This window comes from Haliotis rubra, unplaced genomic scaffold, assembly GCF_003918875.1.
Source record: "Haliotis rubra isolate DU_JTF1 unplaced genomic scaffold, ASM391887v1 Scf136, whole genome shotgun sequence".
Taxonomy (NCBI): Eukaryota; Metazoa; Mollusca; class Gastropoda; order Lepetellida; family Haliotidae; genus Haliotis; species Haliotis rubra.
Window position 1 is genome coordinate 405527 of NW_025765292.1, and position 21016 is coordinate 426542.

A 21016-nucleotide genomic window follows, 5' to 3' on the forward strand; every position below is an offset into this window, starting at 1 on the left:
CCCTAAGATCGATTTATTATGCCTGGATGTTCTGTGACAGTATCAGTAGTATACACAATGGGGCTACAGGACCAGGTACCCCCCAAGGGCTCAACTTAAAAATTGAGCCCTTGGGAAGTCCCTAATCCCGTAGCCCCATTGTGTATACTACTACTGAGGTGCATGCAAAATTTGATGAAAATCGGACAAATAGTTTCTGAAATATTGACTTTTAAGTGAGCATGGGGTCGGTCGGGAAAAGGCAAAATGTCCAACTTTTTGTCGTAATAAAGTCTTAAGTAATCTAATGAAGTCATCGAGAGTGTTCCCAATGCCGTTTTGCTATAGCGTAACCATCTGCCGAGATGCATGCAAAGTTTCTAGAAAATCGGTCAAATAGTTTAGGAAGTAATCACTTTTTAGTGAGCATGGGGTCGGTCTGGCAAAAAGGCTAACAATCCAACGTATTGTCGTACTTGTTATATATTATCGAGGCGAGAGGTGCTTTTAGCTGAATGAAACGCAGGTCTCGGCAGTCATCACCTCACTACGGTCTCAGGGGTTGCTTTGAGCGACAGCGCCGTGGACGAGTATAAGTGTGTGCGCGTGTGTGCCTCAGCTCGCCTATGATGATGATGCATGACCGGCTGACTAGCGAGGCTACAGATCTCTGAAGGTGCCATCTCGTTAGCACTGAGCGAGCGCTGTGAGCCAGTCGCAGTGTGTGTGTGTCTCGACTCAGCTTGTACAGTCGACCGGCTGGCTGGCTTGGCTACGTTATGTTGATTTCCACTAAATCATACCCAGGCGTCAATAACAATAATAAGAGTCAAGTCGTGCCGTGCTGCAGTATGCAACAGGCATCGTGGCACTGACACCTGAAGAAGTAGAACCACCACAACAACAACAGCAGCAGCTTCCCCTGCACGTGCAGGCAAACAATCAGCAGCACGTCGATCACAAAACGGCGCTGGTGGTCGGTGGGATCTCTGTCAGACTGTGCCTCATTTGGTTAAAAATTCCTTAGCTGCGACGTACACCAGACCCGCCACGGCAACGAAAGCTCACAGGTTTTGACCGAGCCACGTGACCGTTTTAGACAAGAAGCCTAACAACCAGGAAACGATGCTGCCCAAGATGCCCAGATTTTGCATCTGACTATAGCGAACAACCTATTAGCGATTTGACTTCGCATCTGAATATAATTATTTTCATTCAGAAAAAAGTTTTCTCACATTGATATAGCAAAGATGACTACCATTCGAGAACTGAAAAGGATTGCCCAAAAACGCGGAGTGATCGGTTACTCCCGTTTGAGGAAATCTCAGCTGTTGAGATTGCTCGGCATCGTCGACAAACCTCCTCAATCCACGGTGAAACAGCTCAATATCCAAGCGAAAAAGCGTGGGCTCAGAGGTTATATGTGCATGGGGAAAGCCGAGCTCGTCGAACTGCTGGAGGATCACAAACCCATCGAACTACGGTTCATGCGGATGAAGCACGCCGTAGGTAAGTATCTGAGAGGCTGGAGGCTGGACGTCAACAAAAACATGGACGTCGACGACATCAAACCCTTGGTCGCCGACAAAGTCAACGAGGAACTGAACAATCTGGAAAGCCTCAAATTTCAACTCACAGTGAGAATGTCGCTGGACAAACAGCAGATGGTCGGCACCACCGAGCACATGCAGCCCTATTTCAGAGGCAAGCAAGAAGTCATGACTCAACCCGAATCCAACGACGCGTCCATCAACACCTTGTTGCAAAAAATACGAGAATCACTAGAACGTTACACGCACATGGGCTCGGGGTTGGGTCGTGGACAGGATCGACACCGTCTATCTGGACGTAGTGAACTACATGCCGTTCAAAGGAGGAACGTACCTAGACTTGTCACCGTACTACAAGAATAAACAATCCATGGTCAACGTAAAAAACAAAGGCGATGATTGCATGAGGGTTGCGACGAGATCCGCGAAGATTCCGGCCAAAGCACATTCAGACAGACTTTCGAGTTATCCCGAAGACGATGGGATCAACTGGGACGGCATAGACAAACCCACCCCAATCTCCCAGGTCACCAAAATCGAAAAACAGAACGACGACATAGCCATCAATAACTTCGGACACGAAGGGAATAAAACGATAGTGTACAGGATCAGCTACCTCACAAACAAACACCACAAGACGATCAATACATTCATGTTCCAGCAAGGCGACAAGTATCACTACACGTGGATAAAATATTTCAACAAACTGTTGTACGACCAATCGAAGCATAAGGAAAAGAAACACTTCGGCGAAAGGTGCCTGCACAGCTTCACGCGAGCCGACCTTCTAGATTCCAACCGGGAGGATTGCCGAGGCGTGGGAGAGAAGGCCATCCGAATCGCCAAAGCCTTAGAAAGCATATACAAACGCAGTCGCTTGACCTGGCCTGCTTACCGTGAGTGGTGGATCAACAACGAAGTCACCAGACCCGTCGAAGCCATCAAAATGAAATCTGTCGAATCATCAATACGACAATACGTTGGATTGTTAGCCTTTCGCCAGACCGACCCCGTGCTCACTAAAAAGTGATTACTTCCTAAACTATTTGACCGATTTTCTAGAAACTTTGCATGCATCTCGGCAGATGGTTACGCTATAGCAAAACGGCATTGGGAACACTCTCGATGACTTCATTAGATTACTTAAGACTTTATTACGACAAAAAGTTGGACATTTTGCCTTTTCCCGACCGACCCCATGCTCACTTAAAAGTCAATATTTCAGAAACTATTTGTCCGATTTTCATCAAATTTTGCATGCACCTCAGTAGTAGTATACACAATGGGGCTACGGGATTAGGGACTTCCCAGGGGGGTACCTGGTCCTGTAGCCCCATTGTGTATACTACTGTATCCTAAACTTCAGAAATCAGTGACAATGAGACAATATTAAGACTGTCATGTTGATTTGTCAAACAGACTGCAGCATAATTCGTCAGCTCTTGCAAATACATTTTCTGTTCAAAGAATTCAACTTCAGTTTAGGTCATTTCCAGTGCTTTCTACTGCTATGCAAGACAGTATCACCCCAAACTGGCTTCCAGAAGCGATATGGCATGGGCGAAATGAGATATTACAGAAGAACGTCAATGAACATTGTGACGTTACTGGTGAGCATGATGTCACGATCAAATTACATCGCTATATATGGACCTGAAACTAGCTTACATATCTATTCATGATGAAATCCAAATTCATATACACAACCATTTTAAAAATATTTCAAGAAGGTCGATGTAGCATGATCTTATCATGAATAATACACTACCAATATACAAAATATACATAGGTAATAATACAACTTAAATGCAATATCTGTATACTTTAGCATGTGATTTTTGGCCACAAGACACCTAGGAAAATGTCGAGTGCTGTAGTGGCCTGATTTCAAAGAGAATTTATTGGCAACACCTGCCCTGATTGTTGTAAACAAACATAGCAGGCTTGATCATGTGAGACATTTAGGGATGGAAGTTTAGAGGAGGCTGGTCATACCTACATACACTGACCATATCTACAGTAAACAACATACATTCTTCCTATATTCAGTATGATAGACAGGTAGTTCTGTTATCAACATGCTGTAAACTGGTTATCTTGGGGTAAATATGGACACCTACTTATCTAACTGTAGGAGCACTGTTAATGTAGCAAGCAACATCACTCTCAGAAGATAGGTTCCACTGTTGTTGCATGGATTATTTTCTTTCAGAAATACACTTCACACTAGTAAATCAAGTGAAAGACATATCTATAAACCACAATTTACAGCATCAAACATTCGTAAAAGGCTATCAAACTACAAACACCCCTTTTGTCACATCTTGGAAACAACCTTGAAAATCTACAATAGGGTTGTTGTTTTCTTAAATATACTCCACACACATTAACCCATCTAACACAAAGAATTATATTCTTGAATGTAAACACTGAGAAATATAAGTACTGTATATCAAGTTGATGGCTACCGATAAGTCATAAAGACATAAGCAGTATTTACAAAGCGCAACCACCATAGAGTATGTAAATTTATGCAGCTGTCTCCCAGTACAGCCTCGGTATTACCAACAATCCTCTATCTCGGTCATGTGAAGGGTTAACCGCTACTGTGTGACGTGACCTGGGTCAGGTCCTGACCGACCTGGCTCTCTCACCCATGCGACAGGTAATCTGGTGCAACAGAAAGTTGCACAACGCTGGCAGCCAGCTGAACAGTGTTTACAACAGCCCTATCTACTCAATGTGTTTATGACATAGGTACTGACATTTATCATATACTTTGCCTGGGATCCGCTTAGAACAGAACTCAGGGCTCTCATACAGTAAACAATCAATTCGAATACAAATTGACCTCCACATGTTCAAACCCTTAAATTAACAGGATATTTTTGCAACAGAAACAAAGAGCAAACACATTCAAAATAATTCAGTCATTTGTGTATTACTAGCCACAACCCAACCTAGATGGCAAATTATAAGGTACCTTGCAAAATATATCATAAAAAAGTATGAAAATCTGTAAATGTTTTTTCAATTAATGGTCGGTCTAACATACCATCACTACTGCTGTTTCAAATAGCCAGTAGCAGCAAATTTGAGACTAGCGACTATGTCATGATAAAACAACAAACACTCAAAATGGGTGTACATGTGTCTAATCCCAAGTTGTGAACAATATGTATAGATGTATAGAACAAATAATCAAGGCCAAATTCCTTCCAAACTGCATAGTAGCTAATTAGTGTTTGCTTGTTTCATACTTGCAATTGACACCACTAACCTGGAGCTGACAACATGCATGACCCCTGTTTAGACTGACAGTTGGCATCACTTAACACACAGTTAAATAACTTGCCTAATATGCACTGTAAGGAGTCACAACTGCTGACCAAATATGGATAAAACAGGAGTAATACATGACAGGCCAGAGTTGCGTAAAGACAGACAGGTCAATGTGTGCAATGTAAGGATAGATACAGGCAAGTGTGGGCAATATAAGGATAGAGACAGGCCAGTGTGGGCAATGTAAGGATAGAGACAGGCCAGTGTGGGCAATATCAGGATAGAGACAGGCCAGTGTGGGCAATGTAAGGATAGAGACAGGCCAGTGTGGGCAATGTAAGGATAGAGACAGGCCAGTGTGGGCAATATCAGGATAGATACAGGCCAGTGTGGGCAATGTAAGGATAGATACAGGCCAGTGTGGGCAATGTAAGGATAGAGACAGGCCAATGTGGGCAATATCAGGATAGATACAGGCCAGTGTGGGCAATGTAAGGATAGAGACAGGCCAGTGTGGGCAATCTAAGGATAGAGACAGGCCAGTGTGGGCAATGTAAGGATAGAGACAGGCCAGTGTGGGCAATGTAAGGATAGAGACAGGCCAGTGTGGGCAATATCAGGATAGATACAGGCAGTGTGGGCAATGTAAGGATAGAGACAGGCCAGTGTGGGCAATGGCCAGTGTGGGCAATGTAAGGATAGAGACAGGCCAGTGTGGGCAATGTAAGGATAGAGACAGGCCAGTGTGGGCAATATCAGGATAGAGACAGGACAGTGTGGGCAATGTAAGGATAGAGACAGGCCAGTGTGGGCAATATCAGGATAGAGACAGGCCAGTGTGGGCAATGTAAGGATAGAGACAGGCCAGTGTGGGCAATCTAAGGATAGAGACAGGCCAGTGTGGGCAATGTAAGGATAGAGACAGGCCAGTGTGGGCAATATAAGGATAGAGACAGGCCAGTGTGGGCAATATCAGGATAGATACAGGCCAGTGTGGGCAATGTGAGGATAGAGACAGGCCAGTGTGGGCAATATCAGGATAGAGACAGGCCAGTGTGGGCAATGTCAGGATAGAGACAGGCCAGTGTGGGCAATGTAAGGATAGAGACAGGCCAGTGTGGGCAATGTAAGGATAGAGACAGGCCAGTGTGGGCAATGTAAGGATAGATACAGGCCAGTGTGGGCAATATCAGGATAGATACAGGCCAGTGTGGGCAATATCAGGATAGATACAGGCCAGTGTGGGCAATATCAGGATAGATACAGGCCAGTGTGGGCAATATAAGGATAGATACAGGCCAGTGTGGGCAATGTAAGGGTTGATACAGGCCAATGTGGGCAATATAAGGATAGAGACAGGCCAGTGTGGGCAATGTAAGGAGATGGGCAAGTGTGGACACTAAAAGGATAGACACAGGCCAGTGTGGGCAATATAAGGATAGACAGAGGCCAGTGTGGGCAATATAAGGATAGACATAGCCAGTGTGGACAACATAAGGATAGACAGAGGCCAGTGTGGGCAATATAAGGATAGACAGAGGCCAGTGTGGACAACATATGGATAGACAGAGGCCAGTGTGGGCAATGTAAGGAGAGACAGGTCAGTGGGGATGAAGGGACAGGTCAACAGGAATGGAGGGGATAAAATGGGAAATCAGGGCCAAGGGGAAGAGGGTGCATACACTTACACCAGGTGGAATGTGGGGCATTTAAAGGCAGGCAGTGGTTCTGTCATGTGTTTGTTCTGACAAGAAGCCAACTGTGCCCCAGCCAGTCACATTGTGTTGTAGGAGTTGCACAGAAGCCAAAGCTGGGCTTATTTAACCTTGCAGTCTAGTTGCACATAACACAATACTGGTAATGCATTTCTACCAAAACTACAGATTCATTCTAAACAAATGGAGCCAAATTTGACCTTGAAAGAAAATGCTTTCTGCACATACTAGGTTGAATCAACACATCATGTTGACAGGCTGTCTTATTCTTCATGTTTGTGCATGGTAATTCACCTAGTAAAGCTTCCAAATCATCTAGAATACAGGTATGACAGAGAGAGATTATTCAACAAGCTACGTGGTCACATTCTAAAGATAGCAGAGACAGATATAATCCCTGACCTGAGCTGTAGATCATGAAGTGAGTGACCACTGTGGCCAGGGATGACGGGGATGCCTCAAGACTACACACACTCCTAACTTCAAGTCACACCACAACCAAACACTTTCATCATGACTGTCAGGAATTGTTAAGGAAATCAAACTGCATGAAACTGATGATTCACATTCAAAGAATGAAAGAAAATACAAGCAAAGCATGAAACATGACAATTTGTTGTAATTAAAAACATGTTTACATATTTTGACATATTTACTCCATATTACATATCAAGGCCAACAGTCAATAATAAAAATATTTTGACTAAAGTAAACTGCAGGAGGCCTGGAGTAGGCTACAAGATATATGGGTAGACACCCTTAATCATATCCAACTTGTTCACAGCTCATTTTTGACAAGGTCTTTTTATTAATAACTATATATTATCAGACAAAACCAGCCCATTTGACTTTCTGCCAGTCTCCACCAAATAAATAAGTGGCTGGTTTCCAGCAATATCGGTTGAAACAAACAGCGGAAACAAGTAAGTGGGTAACACTGTTTCTCGATAGGTCTGTCTCTGGAATATCAACATGTGTGCGGTCAATAGCCACCACAAATTATTTCACTTTCAGCATGACTGACATCACAGCCTCATTTCTGAACGAAAACAATAACAAAAATTTTCAAATCTTTCTATTGATCTTCAAGCAATTGATTTTTCATTGAAATAAAACTGTGCTCACAGTGACAGCTGTTCATTGTTGGTTTCGGTGGCACTGAGTCTGTTGAAGAGGTGGAGTCCAAGCACTAAATGGTAAATGACTTCTGCTCTGTTTATCATGTTGCACTGACAAGCAAAGAGTTTTCAATTGCCTTTTTTGCCAACGGTAGCAAACAAAAACTGTCTTCTAGCTGCAGCTGTGGTTTTATTTCCATAAGAATGAGGGTGAATTCAAACGTTAAACTAGGATGAAAGAACTTGCAGAAGAAATTTTCAAGCCTTCATCAAATATTTCATTTATCTCCCTATCACATTTACTCAGGATGGATTTGAATTAAACCAAAACACAACTACCAGTACACAATCATAACACTTGCAATCATCACCCAGCAGGATTTAGATTCAGCTTAGATTCCCCACGGGAAGCAAGTCTTCCTTTACATAACATTCCCACAACAATCACATCAATCATATTGCACAACAAATAACAAACAACGTTCATGTATACCACTCACACACAAACGTTGACAGGTATTAACTGTGCACCTCGAATCCACATTTGTAATTATACAAACTACATTCACAGGTTTTCACATTGCTTAATATTACCAGTTTTAGCTTCCATATGGTTCGGTCACACTGGCCATGAAAGTAATGAATCAACATCTGCATCAGACAAGGAAGGTTGAAGTCGTCCATTTCCTTGTTAATTGTTTAGAACTGAAATGTCCCCTGTCTCAGTTCACATGTGGTACATTTACGAGCCCATTATTTCCTTATCTTGGCAACACTAATCGTTGTAAAACATAATATAATGACGACAAATAAGAATGCGAAGTCATGAGCTATAAGTACCTTGCTAACCCTAATGTTTCAATGGCATGCAAATATTTTTTAGAAGCCATCCTTCTACACACTATCAAGTGGCCATGCTGTGACGTCATATTACAAACATGAGATGAAAACAACCATCCTGATTTAAGATTATATTGATACAGTTATCTGCTCATGAACATCAAGTGATTTACACGCAACAGCCATAAACAAATTCACCCCGACACCTTCAATGCTTCCGACAGTTATACAGGTACAGCACAATCTACAATGTTACAGGTAGTTTATGAGGTGATAATGCAGGCTATTTGGGGACTTTTTAGAAATAACAAGATGCAACCTGCTTGTTTTATCCTGCCTGTTACCTAACACTGCACAAGTTTACACAATGCTAGCTTGCACCATAGGGAGTCACTTCAGCATGAGTACTCTTGTATGATTGACTGTCAGCTACAGTCATTCGCCCTGTGCCTGGCCTGGTCATTAAATGGATCTCATTACCAGGGCCTATCAACAAGGGAAGTTCAATAGCATGTTATGCCTTGCCAACATCAACTCCCCACCCCTTCCAGCCCCTCCACCCCCATCCTCCCACTGGGAACGCCATCAGCTGTTACACATCATCATATCAAACTCAATTACTATCTCAGTATCTGTACCAGCATACAAAGTAGTTTTGTCAATGACCATAGCAACAAATGGCATATATTTAATGCACACTGTTTTTATTCTATTTTCATGAAGAACATATGCATTTTGGAAACAGATCATCACACCCATATAATCGTTGACAAGGAATATTATGGGGAGTGTTTTGGGGGTGGTTGTGATTTTGAAGAGCTATCTGCAAAGTAAGCATGCTGATGTCTCCCATGCTGTATCCCATCCATGATATTACTGATCATTTACATATCCAACTTCTAAATGGCCCGAAAGACTCTCACACCCACACAAATTATTCCATTATGTCTTGAAAATACCATAAAAATAAAGATAACCCACAACAGTATTTCATCAGGTTTGGTAATATGACAACAAAACTCCAAGAATCAAAGAGCCTACTGCACCTCACGAACCAAAACATGTGAAAACAATGGGGCAAGTGAGCAGCCCTATAAAGGCATGATAGAGACAACACAGACAGGCTATGTGTACAAGGTGACATACACTTCACCTTATTAACATGGCTGTCTAATTCTCATTACCACATTAAGTGACTCCTAGCCCCAGAAGCAATGGAGGTAGGGGGTGTAATGACACACACCTGTGGGGAAGTGCTTGCATGATATCTCCCATAGCAAACTCAGCCTGAGGCCTATGTCAAAAGTTAAGTGAAATGGGTCTATCTGAGGCTTGTATATCAAAAGTACAACTACAACCACAACCAGTATATCACTGGTTAACAGATTAAATCAATGACAATAAAACAACAATCAATCAGAAAATTCCAATCCTCTTTGGGTTTTTTTCCAGACATGTCACATGCACTAAAACAATTTATCACTGAATCAAAGGGTGCAGTTTTAACTCTGCAATATTTAAATCATTCTGACAGGACAAAGGACTTTTCTTAAATTTTGAGATTAACATAACTATGTACACACAGGAATGTTTAAGAAATAAATGTCCTGTAGCAACTTTGGAAAGATAAGATATTGATAGAATACCAAACTTCCGTGGTAAGATGATCGCAAATATTTGCAGTAATGCCTTTCTCTCAGTAATTATTATCAAATCCTTCTTCAACTACAAAAACACACTGACATGTATCGAATACACTGTCTTAGGTGGTGAAGAAAAAGCACACAAGACAACAACATATCCCTAACATACACCAGTCTCAAACTCTTTTAGTGTTTCAAATAATCTGTTAAATCAGGCATGACTATGTGGAATTAAACATATTTAAACATGCAGAGAGATTCCATAGAGGGACCATGATAATGACAACTATATACTTACATGTCCCTCTAATACATAACAACCCCTAGTGGTAAATATCAACCCAAATCATAACATGACCTACATCTGCGTTCTAATTTTAGCCGCTACTGAAAACGAACACCAACGGTGAACACTGAAGGTATCAGCAGCCACTCTTGTCTTAATATGACTGTAGTGGTAAAAGCAGCACAACCATCTGCAGCACTACAAAGCCACTGATTCAGTGTTTGGGCTTTCACATGGAGGAAGGCCTATTTGTTCAGCGTCACCTCATTACCATAAAACAGAATTTTCCTTATCAACGACTTAGAAGGGCAACTTACACAAAAGGAGACAACAAAGCTCACACACTTGAGTGTTTTTCGATGTTTTCGGTGCTTTATAGAAATGATTTATTGCAAAATATCTATCACTATGACCTGTATGTCTAATGTGAACTACATCTCTGCATGCTGTTTTGGGTAAAAACTATCCAACAGCACCAGGGTTTTATGCGACGTGCAATTGTGCATCTGGTACACACAATTGTACAGAATGGATGCAGGAAAAAAGTCGCTGTGTCTTCAGGACGTACAATATTATTCATTATACCGACAACACATCTATGACTTTGCTAAGTGTTTAGATGTTTTTTTCAGAGCAGTTACTTGCATCATTTCATTAACCTGTTCACATGATCAATGATTCATTCATGGCGCTGAAGAAATTATCAAAACATACAATTTTCTACACTGTTCAGAGCTACAGATAACTTTTTGGGTCAATGAGTTATGTACTCACTTGTGCTCGTCTCAATGGGGTATCCTAAAACACATAATTGGGAGTTCCTGGCACCCCCATGTTTGTGTGTCAACGTAAATTCCTGCTGCACAATGATGGAAATGGTCAACATAAAATTTTCATTAATTCAGCATGATTCCATATAAAAACCAGTATACGTTACACTCAGGTTGACAGAATAACTAGAGCACCAGTAGCAATTTAAGTTTATGTACAAATTTGTGTACACTGAAACAAAGGTGTCTCACACATGTAGCTTATGTCATATACATAATTTTTGACACTAAGTTTTCTCACAAAGCTAATGGTTTAGCCTTAGTAAAACCAGAATGACAACAGATATATCCATCACTCAGTTCAAACAAACCTACATCACGCCAAATATTTCATACAAGGTGGACATGGTAAATATGCATCAACACATCTAAGGTCATTGACGGATCATGCTTCATCCCAGATTCAATACAATTCCTTTAACATGCTCGAGTGTGTGGATGTTCTAAACATTGAAATATTTACATTAATCTTCACCATAAGGTATGACTCGCACTGTTACAAAGGAATCTACAAGCACTGTATTTGTAAAGCTTTGAAAATTTCCCCACCATACACAACCATGAATAAACAAACATATATATTCAGGTTTCAACTGCACCATAGAAGCAACCAAGCCTGAAGATGTGAGGTGATACCCTGATTGTACTAAAGTACAAAAGTATGAATAGAATTGCAAGTGTCAAACACAACACAAACAGGGCCTTATTACGTAGTCAATGTTAAGGATACATTAAGTCATGGTTCACATTAAAGAACAACATGGTGGACCACTAAATGAACAGTTTTACAAAATTATTGATACAGAATTTGGTTGAGTACTTACCCATATGGTATCATTCCTACTGGGTATCTGATGATTTTCTTGGCTATTCAATATTTCTTAACTAATTCACAGTCAAGTCTATTGGGCACCTGGCCACATTTTATGTTTGTTTGTTGTTCCATGCCACACTGAGCAATATTCCCGCTTTATGACGGTGGACTGTAAATAACATCCAAGAGATTGACATCATGAGCATCGGTCTACCAAATCAGGATAAAAGGATCCATCAATGCTTAATCTGAACACCTGATCCTATCAGTAGCTTCTTATGACAAGCATTGTTTGCTGAAGACCAATTTTCCAAGGGTGTCACTTTCTGTATATGTTCACAAAGGTTGTTTCTATTTTAGCCTGTTCTTTACAAACATGAGAGCAAAGAAGCTATTGCTGGTGTTATAATTCTTTAAAATGCCAAAAAGATGGAATACCAAATCAAATACTTTGTTAAAACAGACAGACAGACAGATATTTATTCAGTATAAAGGCCACTGGCCCAAAATACAATCAATTCGACATATACATTCTGCGAATTGTACAAAATACATTATAAAACCATGGAAAATTTATATATAATAAGTACTTATTACTCGTCAAAAACTTGCTGGACCTTATATAAATATAAGGAAAACAGCTGTAAACAATCCCTGTTTCCTATGGCATATGCATAAGGAACCAAAACATTTTTGTTTGACATTCAGTGATAACCCATAACTCAAAAAAACAACATAAATCATTCAAATGTTCAAAGATGTCAGCTACATGTATGCTGGTGATACACTTTTTGAATTCATAATAAACATAATAAAGAAAGTCAGGGACAGTAAATTGACTACTGCGACATCAGCCACACATATGAGCATTGATCTGAATTTCACTGAACCAGTACAAGATTCCCCCATATAAATCAATCAGAACCAAATCGTCATTACATAAGGTCATCCTAGCCATATGATATCAGTCTGATGTATTCCGGGCCCCATTCCACAGTGCTACAAATGTCCTGAGTCAATGATAAGGTACATGAGTTAGGACTCTTCTTAGAGCTATGATGACTTTATAGAACTGTGCCTTGGGCTTTGAGGGTATCCGATTACATTCTAGAAAAATATCAATCTTCAGAAATGTATTCCCCAAAGTATGTACTCAGTGAAACACAGTCTAAAATTATATGCTGCATCTATTAAAACACATATTTGGGATTAAATTATTATCCTTCATGAAGCATGTTGCGACACTACACTCACGAAAAACTACCTTGTTTGCAAAATGTTCTAAACTGAAAAACTCAGCCATGAAATTAAAGACTTGACAATACACATGATTAACTTTCATAAATGAATCATGCATGTGCACACTCCATCCCTGCACAGATAATGACAGTAGTTTATTACAGCTATTCAACCATTCAGTTATACAATTTAGCTGTTATTCTGATAAGAAACTTTATAGCAGTGCGTGGCAAAATCATATTACTAAGCACAGCTGCTACAGGTCAACTTCAGTCAGTGTTCACCTTGACATGACTGCAGTGCCCTCACTGAAACATGTGGAATATTGCTCACAGCTAATTCAGTAATGAGTTCTCCTCTGACACACCTTTCACTACATAGTTTCAAGCAGTAAAATGTTTGGCCTCAAAACATCAACACTCCAAGCAGCATCTAATTTCATTTAATTATAATACACAACAGCTTTAAAAACTGGTGCAAGTCCAGTAGCAACTACATGCCCCTAACACGACCAATTTTCAAGGCTAGCATAATTAGGTTTTCCTGTATACATCTTACTGAGCCAGTGACTTTAACCAGAGACCATATGATATATTATATGGTATCTGCTTTAACATGCTAAATGAGGTAGATTCTACCACTCTCTGAAAGTCATTTGATCAAAGACATTGCGACATGATATACTAGTATACACAAATATTTTAGTCTAGTCCTGATCAATATTTTGTTTGTTTTAAATAAGCCACATAAAACCTTCTTCATAAAGGATATACAGCCAACCAGTTTCTCCTCTGAGAAATCTGTGTTATATATCATACCTTAATTTATGAATATTTACTACTCAATTCCTTATCAATAATCACTGGCATTACACGTGAAGACATTTATGATCTGATTTTAGGAAAGAGTGATATGGCTTGTTTCAACATAGCAGACTCCATTTGAGTTGAATGATTTTTACAAGTATACAGCTCTAAACTGGTAAAATTCAATCTTTTCTAGATTGAGATCAGCATAAAGTGGTCCACATATTAAGACTGAACCATACAGAAATAATGATTGATAACGTACAAGCTCATACTATAAGAACATTTTTACACATTCTGGGTCACTACACACAATGAACAGTCTTTTCTGACCATCCCATATTATGTACAAGATTTAACCACATGCAAAACATAGATTACCCTTTCCTATCAGAACTGTGGGAATTTGTGTCTGAAGATAATTTACAAATCATTATATCCTAACATAGCTAACAACTGTAACATTATTAGAAATAACAGTTGAAACATACACTGACCTTACTTCAAACAGAATAATGAAATTAACAATGATTTACTACCAATATTTAGAGAAAAACACTAGTCTTTAAAGAATATAATGTGTCCATATTTATAATATATTCCAAATAAATTCATCTGAAAATCTGGTCATAAATGCAAAACATCCAATCATACTGCCATGATCAGAATCATGGACCAGCTATTGAGAGTAATATATTAGGTTAAAGTAAGGAGTATATTTTCTTAGCAAACTGACATTCGTCCGAAGCTAAATGATAGCTTGTCCTTCCATATGGAAGGGTAAGACCCAGTTCAGTTGTTATACATTCAAAAATATGCTACGTCTGTGACTTGAGATTTATACATGACTGTAGTAAACATGCGAATAATATCATAAAACGACAAATGAACCTAAACAAAACACGATGGAGACCAAGCAAAACCGAAACGTCTCATGGTCCGATGTCATGAGTGAAATCATGGCTGCCAAAACTGCAGTCGATCACGTTCGGCATATGTGGCTGCGTATTTCTTTTCAGTGGCTCAAGAGCCCCTAAAATTCTATTTCAAGGGCCCACTTGTATAGGTTGCACCATGTAGGAGATGTTGTGACGGTTTTACATGCAATTTTCTTTCAATTTCCACAAAGAAATCAAAACCATCTGATGTCAATTTGATGACCCAAAATGACAGAAAATGCGAAGTCTGCAATTTAACCGAGATTGTTAGGGAGATTCTCGCCAAATATAACAATGAATAAAAATATAACTTACTTTGATTTTAGAAAATTCTTCTATCGCTCTAAGAGCTGAATCTGTTAGCTTGACGTGAATTACAGTTTTGTTGCCGATGGAAGAATCGTTTGAGATGAGACCATACTCCTGTCCTTCCACCAGCGCAGCCATATTGGTCTGGCTAGCACCTCGATCTCAGTTGACCTATCAGACAACGCTTTATAAAAACGGACCAACCAAATCAGGCAATAGCGGTTTCGGCCGAACTCAACATCCGCCGTTATTTTTAGCTATCTCTGACGTCACGAGGGAACCCGGACAAATAACCAGAGGGATTCTCCCTAGCAATACCGTTGATGACGTAATTCAAGAAATCCACCGCCTACCACTTTAATACGCGCCATCTGATATTTGAACTAATCTTAATTAATACAGCAAGTACAGGCGTTTATCAAATAGTGTAAACAACTCTGCAATCTTCTTAAAAAAGACATTTCGAGACTTGTCATTGCTTTATCGTCGTATATATTTGTATTTACATGTTTTCGAGACAATTTTCCTTGTATGAAGGTAGAAAAGATCCCATGTATTACCCTTACTAGCCTTCTTCACAAGGTATAAAATGAATATCCGTCCATCTGTAGACGTTATATGTTGATTGAAGGTTCATAAATGGATGTCCTTCAAACAGAGTTCAGCTTCTTTTCTTTTCATTTTTTAAAAAACATAGTGGTTTGTGGTAAATTTAAACATTTTCTCTTTCTGAGCACATAACACACAGTAATGGTGCCGTATCGAAGATTATCCTACCCGATCAAGGTTGGTATAACTATAGGAGTGAACTGGAAGCTCATGTCAAAACAACTTGATTTATAAGAATACGAGTATTTAGCAAGAAGCGGTCATCCATGCGGAAAACAACCTACAGAAAGACACAAACCATCATTCAGTGTGATGTGCTTTGAAATATGTATATCGCCATTCTGTTTACGAAGTAAGACGATTGAAATACATAATACTTTTAGGCTATCTCACCTATATCAGCCTAGATACTAACCTTGTATATTGCCAAGGGCGAACACTTGTCTTGAGAGATAAGCCTTTTTCGAGTCCTTTTCTGAACGAATAATTTAGCCCGTATAAAAGCGTGAGCAGACAAACCAGTGATGGATGGGTAAAGTTCCACGCTGCCGGATACAATCAATTTCAAGATTTATGCTTTCAAAATATTAAGACCCGTGAAGGTCCGGGTTAGAATTAGCATTCAGTAACCCGTGCTTGTCGTAAGAGGCGACTAACGGGATCGGATGGTCAGACTCGCTGACTTGGTTGACACATGTCATCGGTTCCCAGTTGCGCAGATAGATGCTCATGATGTTGATCACTGGATTGTCTGGTCCAGACTTGATTATTTACAGACCGCCGCCATATAGCTGGAATATTGCTGAGTGCGGCGTAAAGCTAAACTCACTCACTCACTCATAACATTAAACTGGACAGTTTTGTCGATGGTAAACAGTAATAGGTGGGAGCAGAACCTCACACATAATCCGTGGGAGCAGAACCTAACACATCAGAGATCAACGTCACGGTACAGATATACTAGAAGATGGATTACTTCAAATCAACTGCGCCTCACTATCTGTTCCATTCAGTTGTCTCTGATGCGTCAGTCACTCGATGCTGAGGACTAATATCTAAGAGTGAGTGTGAAAGCTGTTGACAAGTCGTTCATCCACCTGCTAAACAAAAAGATATGAACTACAATATAATTTCAGAGATAATATCTTAGGCATTGGTTGTAAATGTAATTTGGCAAAAAATATTTACAATATTTTGGTGCATTTAAATCCATAAACGAAATAATTTAACTGTGCATTAATGGTAGGATAGTCCGGGATGACATTTCCTCTACAGTCGCCCTGCATTGTTATGATATAAATGACGAATGTTTCAACGGCGTCAACCAGCGCAGGTCTGCGACATCACACAGCGGCAACCGCGTACACCGGAACTGGGCCGCTTGATCCGATGGCGTGCGGTAGCCTCTACAGCTGTTAGGTCACTGCCCATTTCAGTAATTACTCTGAACAAACGCACTTGTTTCACTTCATTACTGTATTATCTACCGACTGTTGTCACTATGTACACCCCTCTGATGTTGCGCACGCCGTGTTTCCTCATTAGATTAGTTGTTTATTATATAAATTGTATATCGAATATTATTATAATCGATTATAGAAATGCACCAGCTAGATGTTTATAGTGTGACTATACTCACAAGTATATAGTTATTGGCTGCGGTTTGCAAGGATAGGTCGATGATGCATTTATCACCCAAGGACTATATGTAATGACATAACAAACCTTCATATATATATATTGACGACGTTAAACAACTTCTTTATTTTGAGGAACAGGACGTTTCGGAGTATATTCTTACTCCCTCATCAGGTGAATGATGAAGGAGTCAGAATATACTCTGAAACGTCGTGTTCCTCAAAATAAAGAAGTTTTCATCCATAAATTCTCCCCCTTATGTGTATCACGTCTAAATGCAGTTTAAGGCTCTATAAAAGCCCTTTATCCGTTATTTTCTTGAAGTTGTCTGCTTAACATATTGATTGCAAACCATAACCACATGGATATCTTTCAACCCGCCTTACTAAGAAAGCGTAATCCCAAATATTACATGTGTTGCATAAGACCACTTTCAAAAGGCACAGTGAAACCATCTCTCTTTTTCTCACCCGCAGGATGACGAAAAATGGATTAGAATTAGACGGGCTTACATATTAATATATATGTGGTAGAAACACGAGAATGAAGATTGCCATAAAAATAAACTTTACAGGATAGAAACGATATCATGTAAAACAGAACGAAAGATGTACATGCAGTATATGAGCCTTCTTTCTGATCGATCTCAGTTGATCTCGGTTGATCCCGAACTTCCCCGAGTGTTCCTGAGTGTTGCCTTGTGCGCAGTCTAATGTCAAAAGTGTAGGATTACACACCATGTGCCGTGTAATCAGTTATTGATCAGGCTGATACCGAACCAGTTGAACTGTCAGGTGACACAAATACATATGTCCGCTGTGCCATATATGGTTCAATGCATGGGACATTCAAATTTTCTCAGCATAATATTATTTCCATCAATACATATATCAAATATGCGAACGTTTTATGTACAGTTAATATATATAGAATCTCACCCAAGTGTCTTCTGATATCAATTATATCAACACGAGTTGATAAAGTTACAAATATCCGAGGCTTGCCGAGGATATTTTAACTTTTTATCAACGAGTGTTGATATATTTGATATCAGAAGACACGAGGGTGAGATTCTATTTATCATCCAAAATCACTTTTCATTAATTTTCAATGAAATATGTACATCTCTCAACACGGTACTGCCATTACACTTGCAGTGCAGTGATGTCATAGCATTGTGACGTCATCAAGTACATGACGTCATAGCATTGTCAGGGCATTGTACAAAATCTACTGTCAAAACGATATCTCCTAGGAGATATCGTTTGAACTCACACAAGCGATATCTCCTGTGGAACACAGTTTTGGATGATAAAATTAACATTCCGACAGTGTTAATTATCTGAGACGCTTTCTTAAACACTAATTATATTATGTTTTCAGCATATGTTGATTATTTGAAAACTGAATGTGTGAGCATTATTGCACGTTGAGATGCCCCAAATACAAACACACAATCTGACACTGTCTTGCTTCTGCCTGACAGCGGATGGTGGTCGGGTGGTCGGGTACAACAAGGGTGACTGAGTGAGTTTAATTTTACGCCGCTTTTAGCAATATTCAAGCAAAACGGGGAACACCGGAAATGGGCTTCACATTGTATCCATGAGGGGAATCGAACCCGGGTCCGCCACCCAGTACAGGAAAAAAAGCAGGTGAAGAAGAAATTAATTTATTAAGATTTCAAGTGCTGTTCAGTTCCAGTTAGTTTCAGTGGGTGGAGAACACCCGGCTTCATGAACGGGAGAGACGTTGAAACAGCCTGGCGGGAGGATACAACTAGATATTGTTCAAAGGAGCCTTCAACCCGTGCACTCATAACTGGTGGTAGACATCTGTATATAACTATGTGGTGCGGTGCATGACGATGTTCATGAATGTACGTGGCCTTGTTGCACCAGCTTGTCATCATGACCCTGAAACAAATATATCTAAGAAAGCCATGCGAGTTTAGATTAGATTTCCACAGTTTCTGAAAATGAAGAAAATCTCAGGGCTCCTTTTCATTATATTTAATTTTGTTATTATGAACTGTTTTTTTCTGTAAAATTTGTTCACGTCAGAGACTAGTTGTTCGTCTATTGTTGCACATACCTGGCACGAGCTGAGCTCTCGCTGGTTTCTCGTGTTATCGCGGAGTTATGCCATCACACTAACACTGATCATGTGAGTTGAGTGTGATGTACATGCCTAGATCCAGTGATCAGTGATAGGTCTCATTAAAGGACAGGACTCGGCAAGTTCCCTTTTCACTCCCAACCACTGCATGTTTAAAACCTGACAAAAACGATAACTAAATTACCATAAAAGCTAAAATGTGTACATTAATAATCCCTTTTAAAACTTCTAACCTTAGAATGTAGAATATGAGTAAAACTGTGACCCCAGTCGTTATTCTTCGACGTAAGTAAAGACAGCAACACAACATACGGCAAAATCAACTTGGAATATAAACTGGGGACAAAAGAAATATACCTCTCAAATGACTTTGTCGTATGTTTGGTTTCCAGTTGAAAATATCTCTAAACGTCTATATCTCTGATGGCCACTTATTGCATAATGTTTTTTTTAATTTAAAGGCCTATTTCTATAAATATCAAAATCCCGTTGCTCCAGTTCTACTGCTGTTTGGTTTCCATTTGAAAATATCTCTAAAAGTTTACATCTGTGATGGCCACTTATTGCATAGAAACTATTTCTATCAATACCAAGAACCTGTTCCTCCAGTAACGCTGAAAGTACAAACTGTCTAGCTGATCATAGATAATTCTGGCTTTGCATGCATGACGTGTATCCCGTACACCTTTGTGTTACGGGTCGGTGGGGCCCGGTATCAAACTCACGAGACTGGAGCTAACTGCCCCGGGGTCGGTCTCAAAACTCATAAGAACTGGTGCGTCTCTGCCCCGAGGAATCGGTATCAAAACTCACGAGACTGGTGCTTCTGCACCCCAAAGTCGGTATCGAAACTCACGAGGGCACCTGCACCCAAGGGTCGGTATCAAAACTCACGAGAACTGAGTAGCACTTTAAAGGCCGGTATCAAAGGCTCACGGCTTGGTGCTTCTGCCCAAAGGAGTCGATATCAAAGGAAACTCACGAGAACGCTGGTACTTCTGCACCCCAAGGGTCGGTATCAAAACTCACGAGAACTGGTACTTCTGCACCCCAAGGTCAATTATCAAACTCACGAGAACTTATTAGCTACCGCACCCAAGGGTCAGTATCAAAACTCAAAGAGAACTGGTAGCCTTCTACCCAAGGGTCGGTATCAAAACTCACGAGAACTGGAGTACTTCTGCACCCCAGGGCCGGTATCAAAACTCCACGAAAACTGGTGCAACTGCACCCCAAGGGTCAGTCTCAAAACTCATAAGAACTGGTTGCGTCTGCACCCCAAAAGGGTCAGAAGTATCAAAA

At 40.2% G+C, this 21016-nt stretch overlaps 1 protein-coding gene across 1 annotated transcript in view; it reads right to left on the bottom strand.

Annotated features, from left to right (window-relative positions):
* Positions 1 to 15500, bottom strand: part of LOC124268088 (RNA polymerase II elongation factor ELL-like) — a 38667-nt gene extending 23167 nt beyond the window's left edge. The window contains 1 exon segment of the mRNA XM_046703107.1: positions 15356 to 15500. Within this exon segment, the coding sequence (XP_046559063.1) occupies positions 15356 to 15487 (132 nt within the window). The 5' untranslated portion in view covers positions 15488 to 15500.
* Positions 15501 to 21016: the final 5516 nt, after the last annotated feature.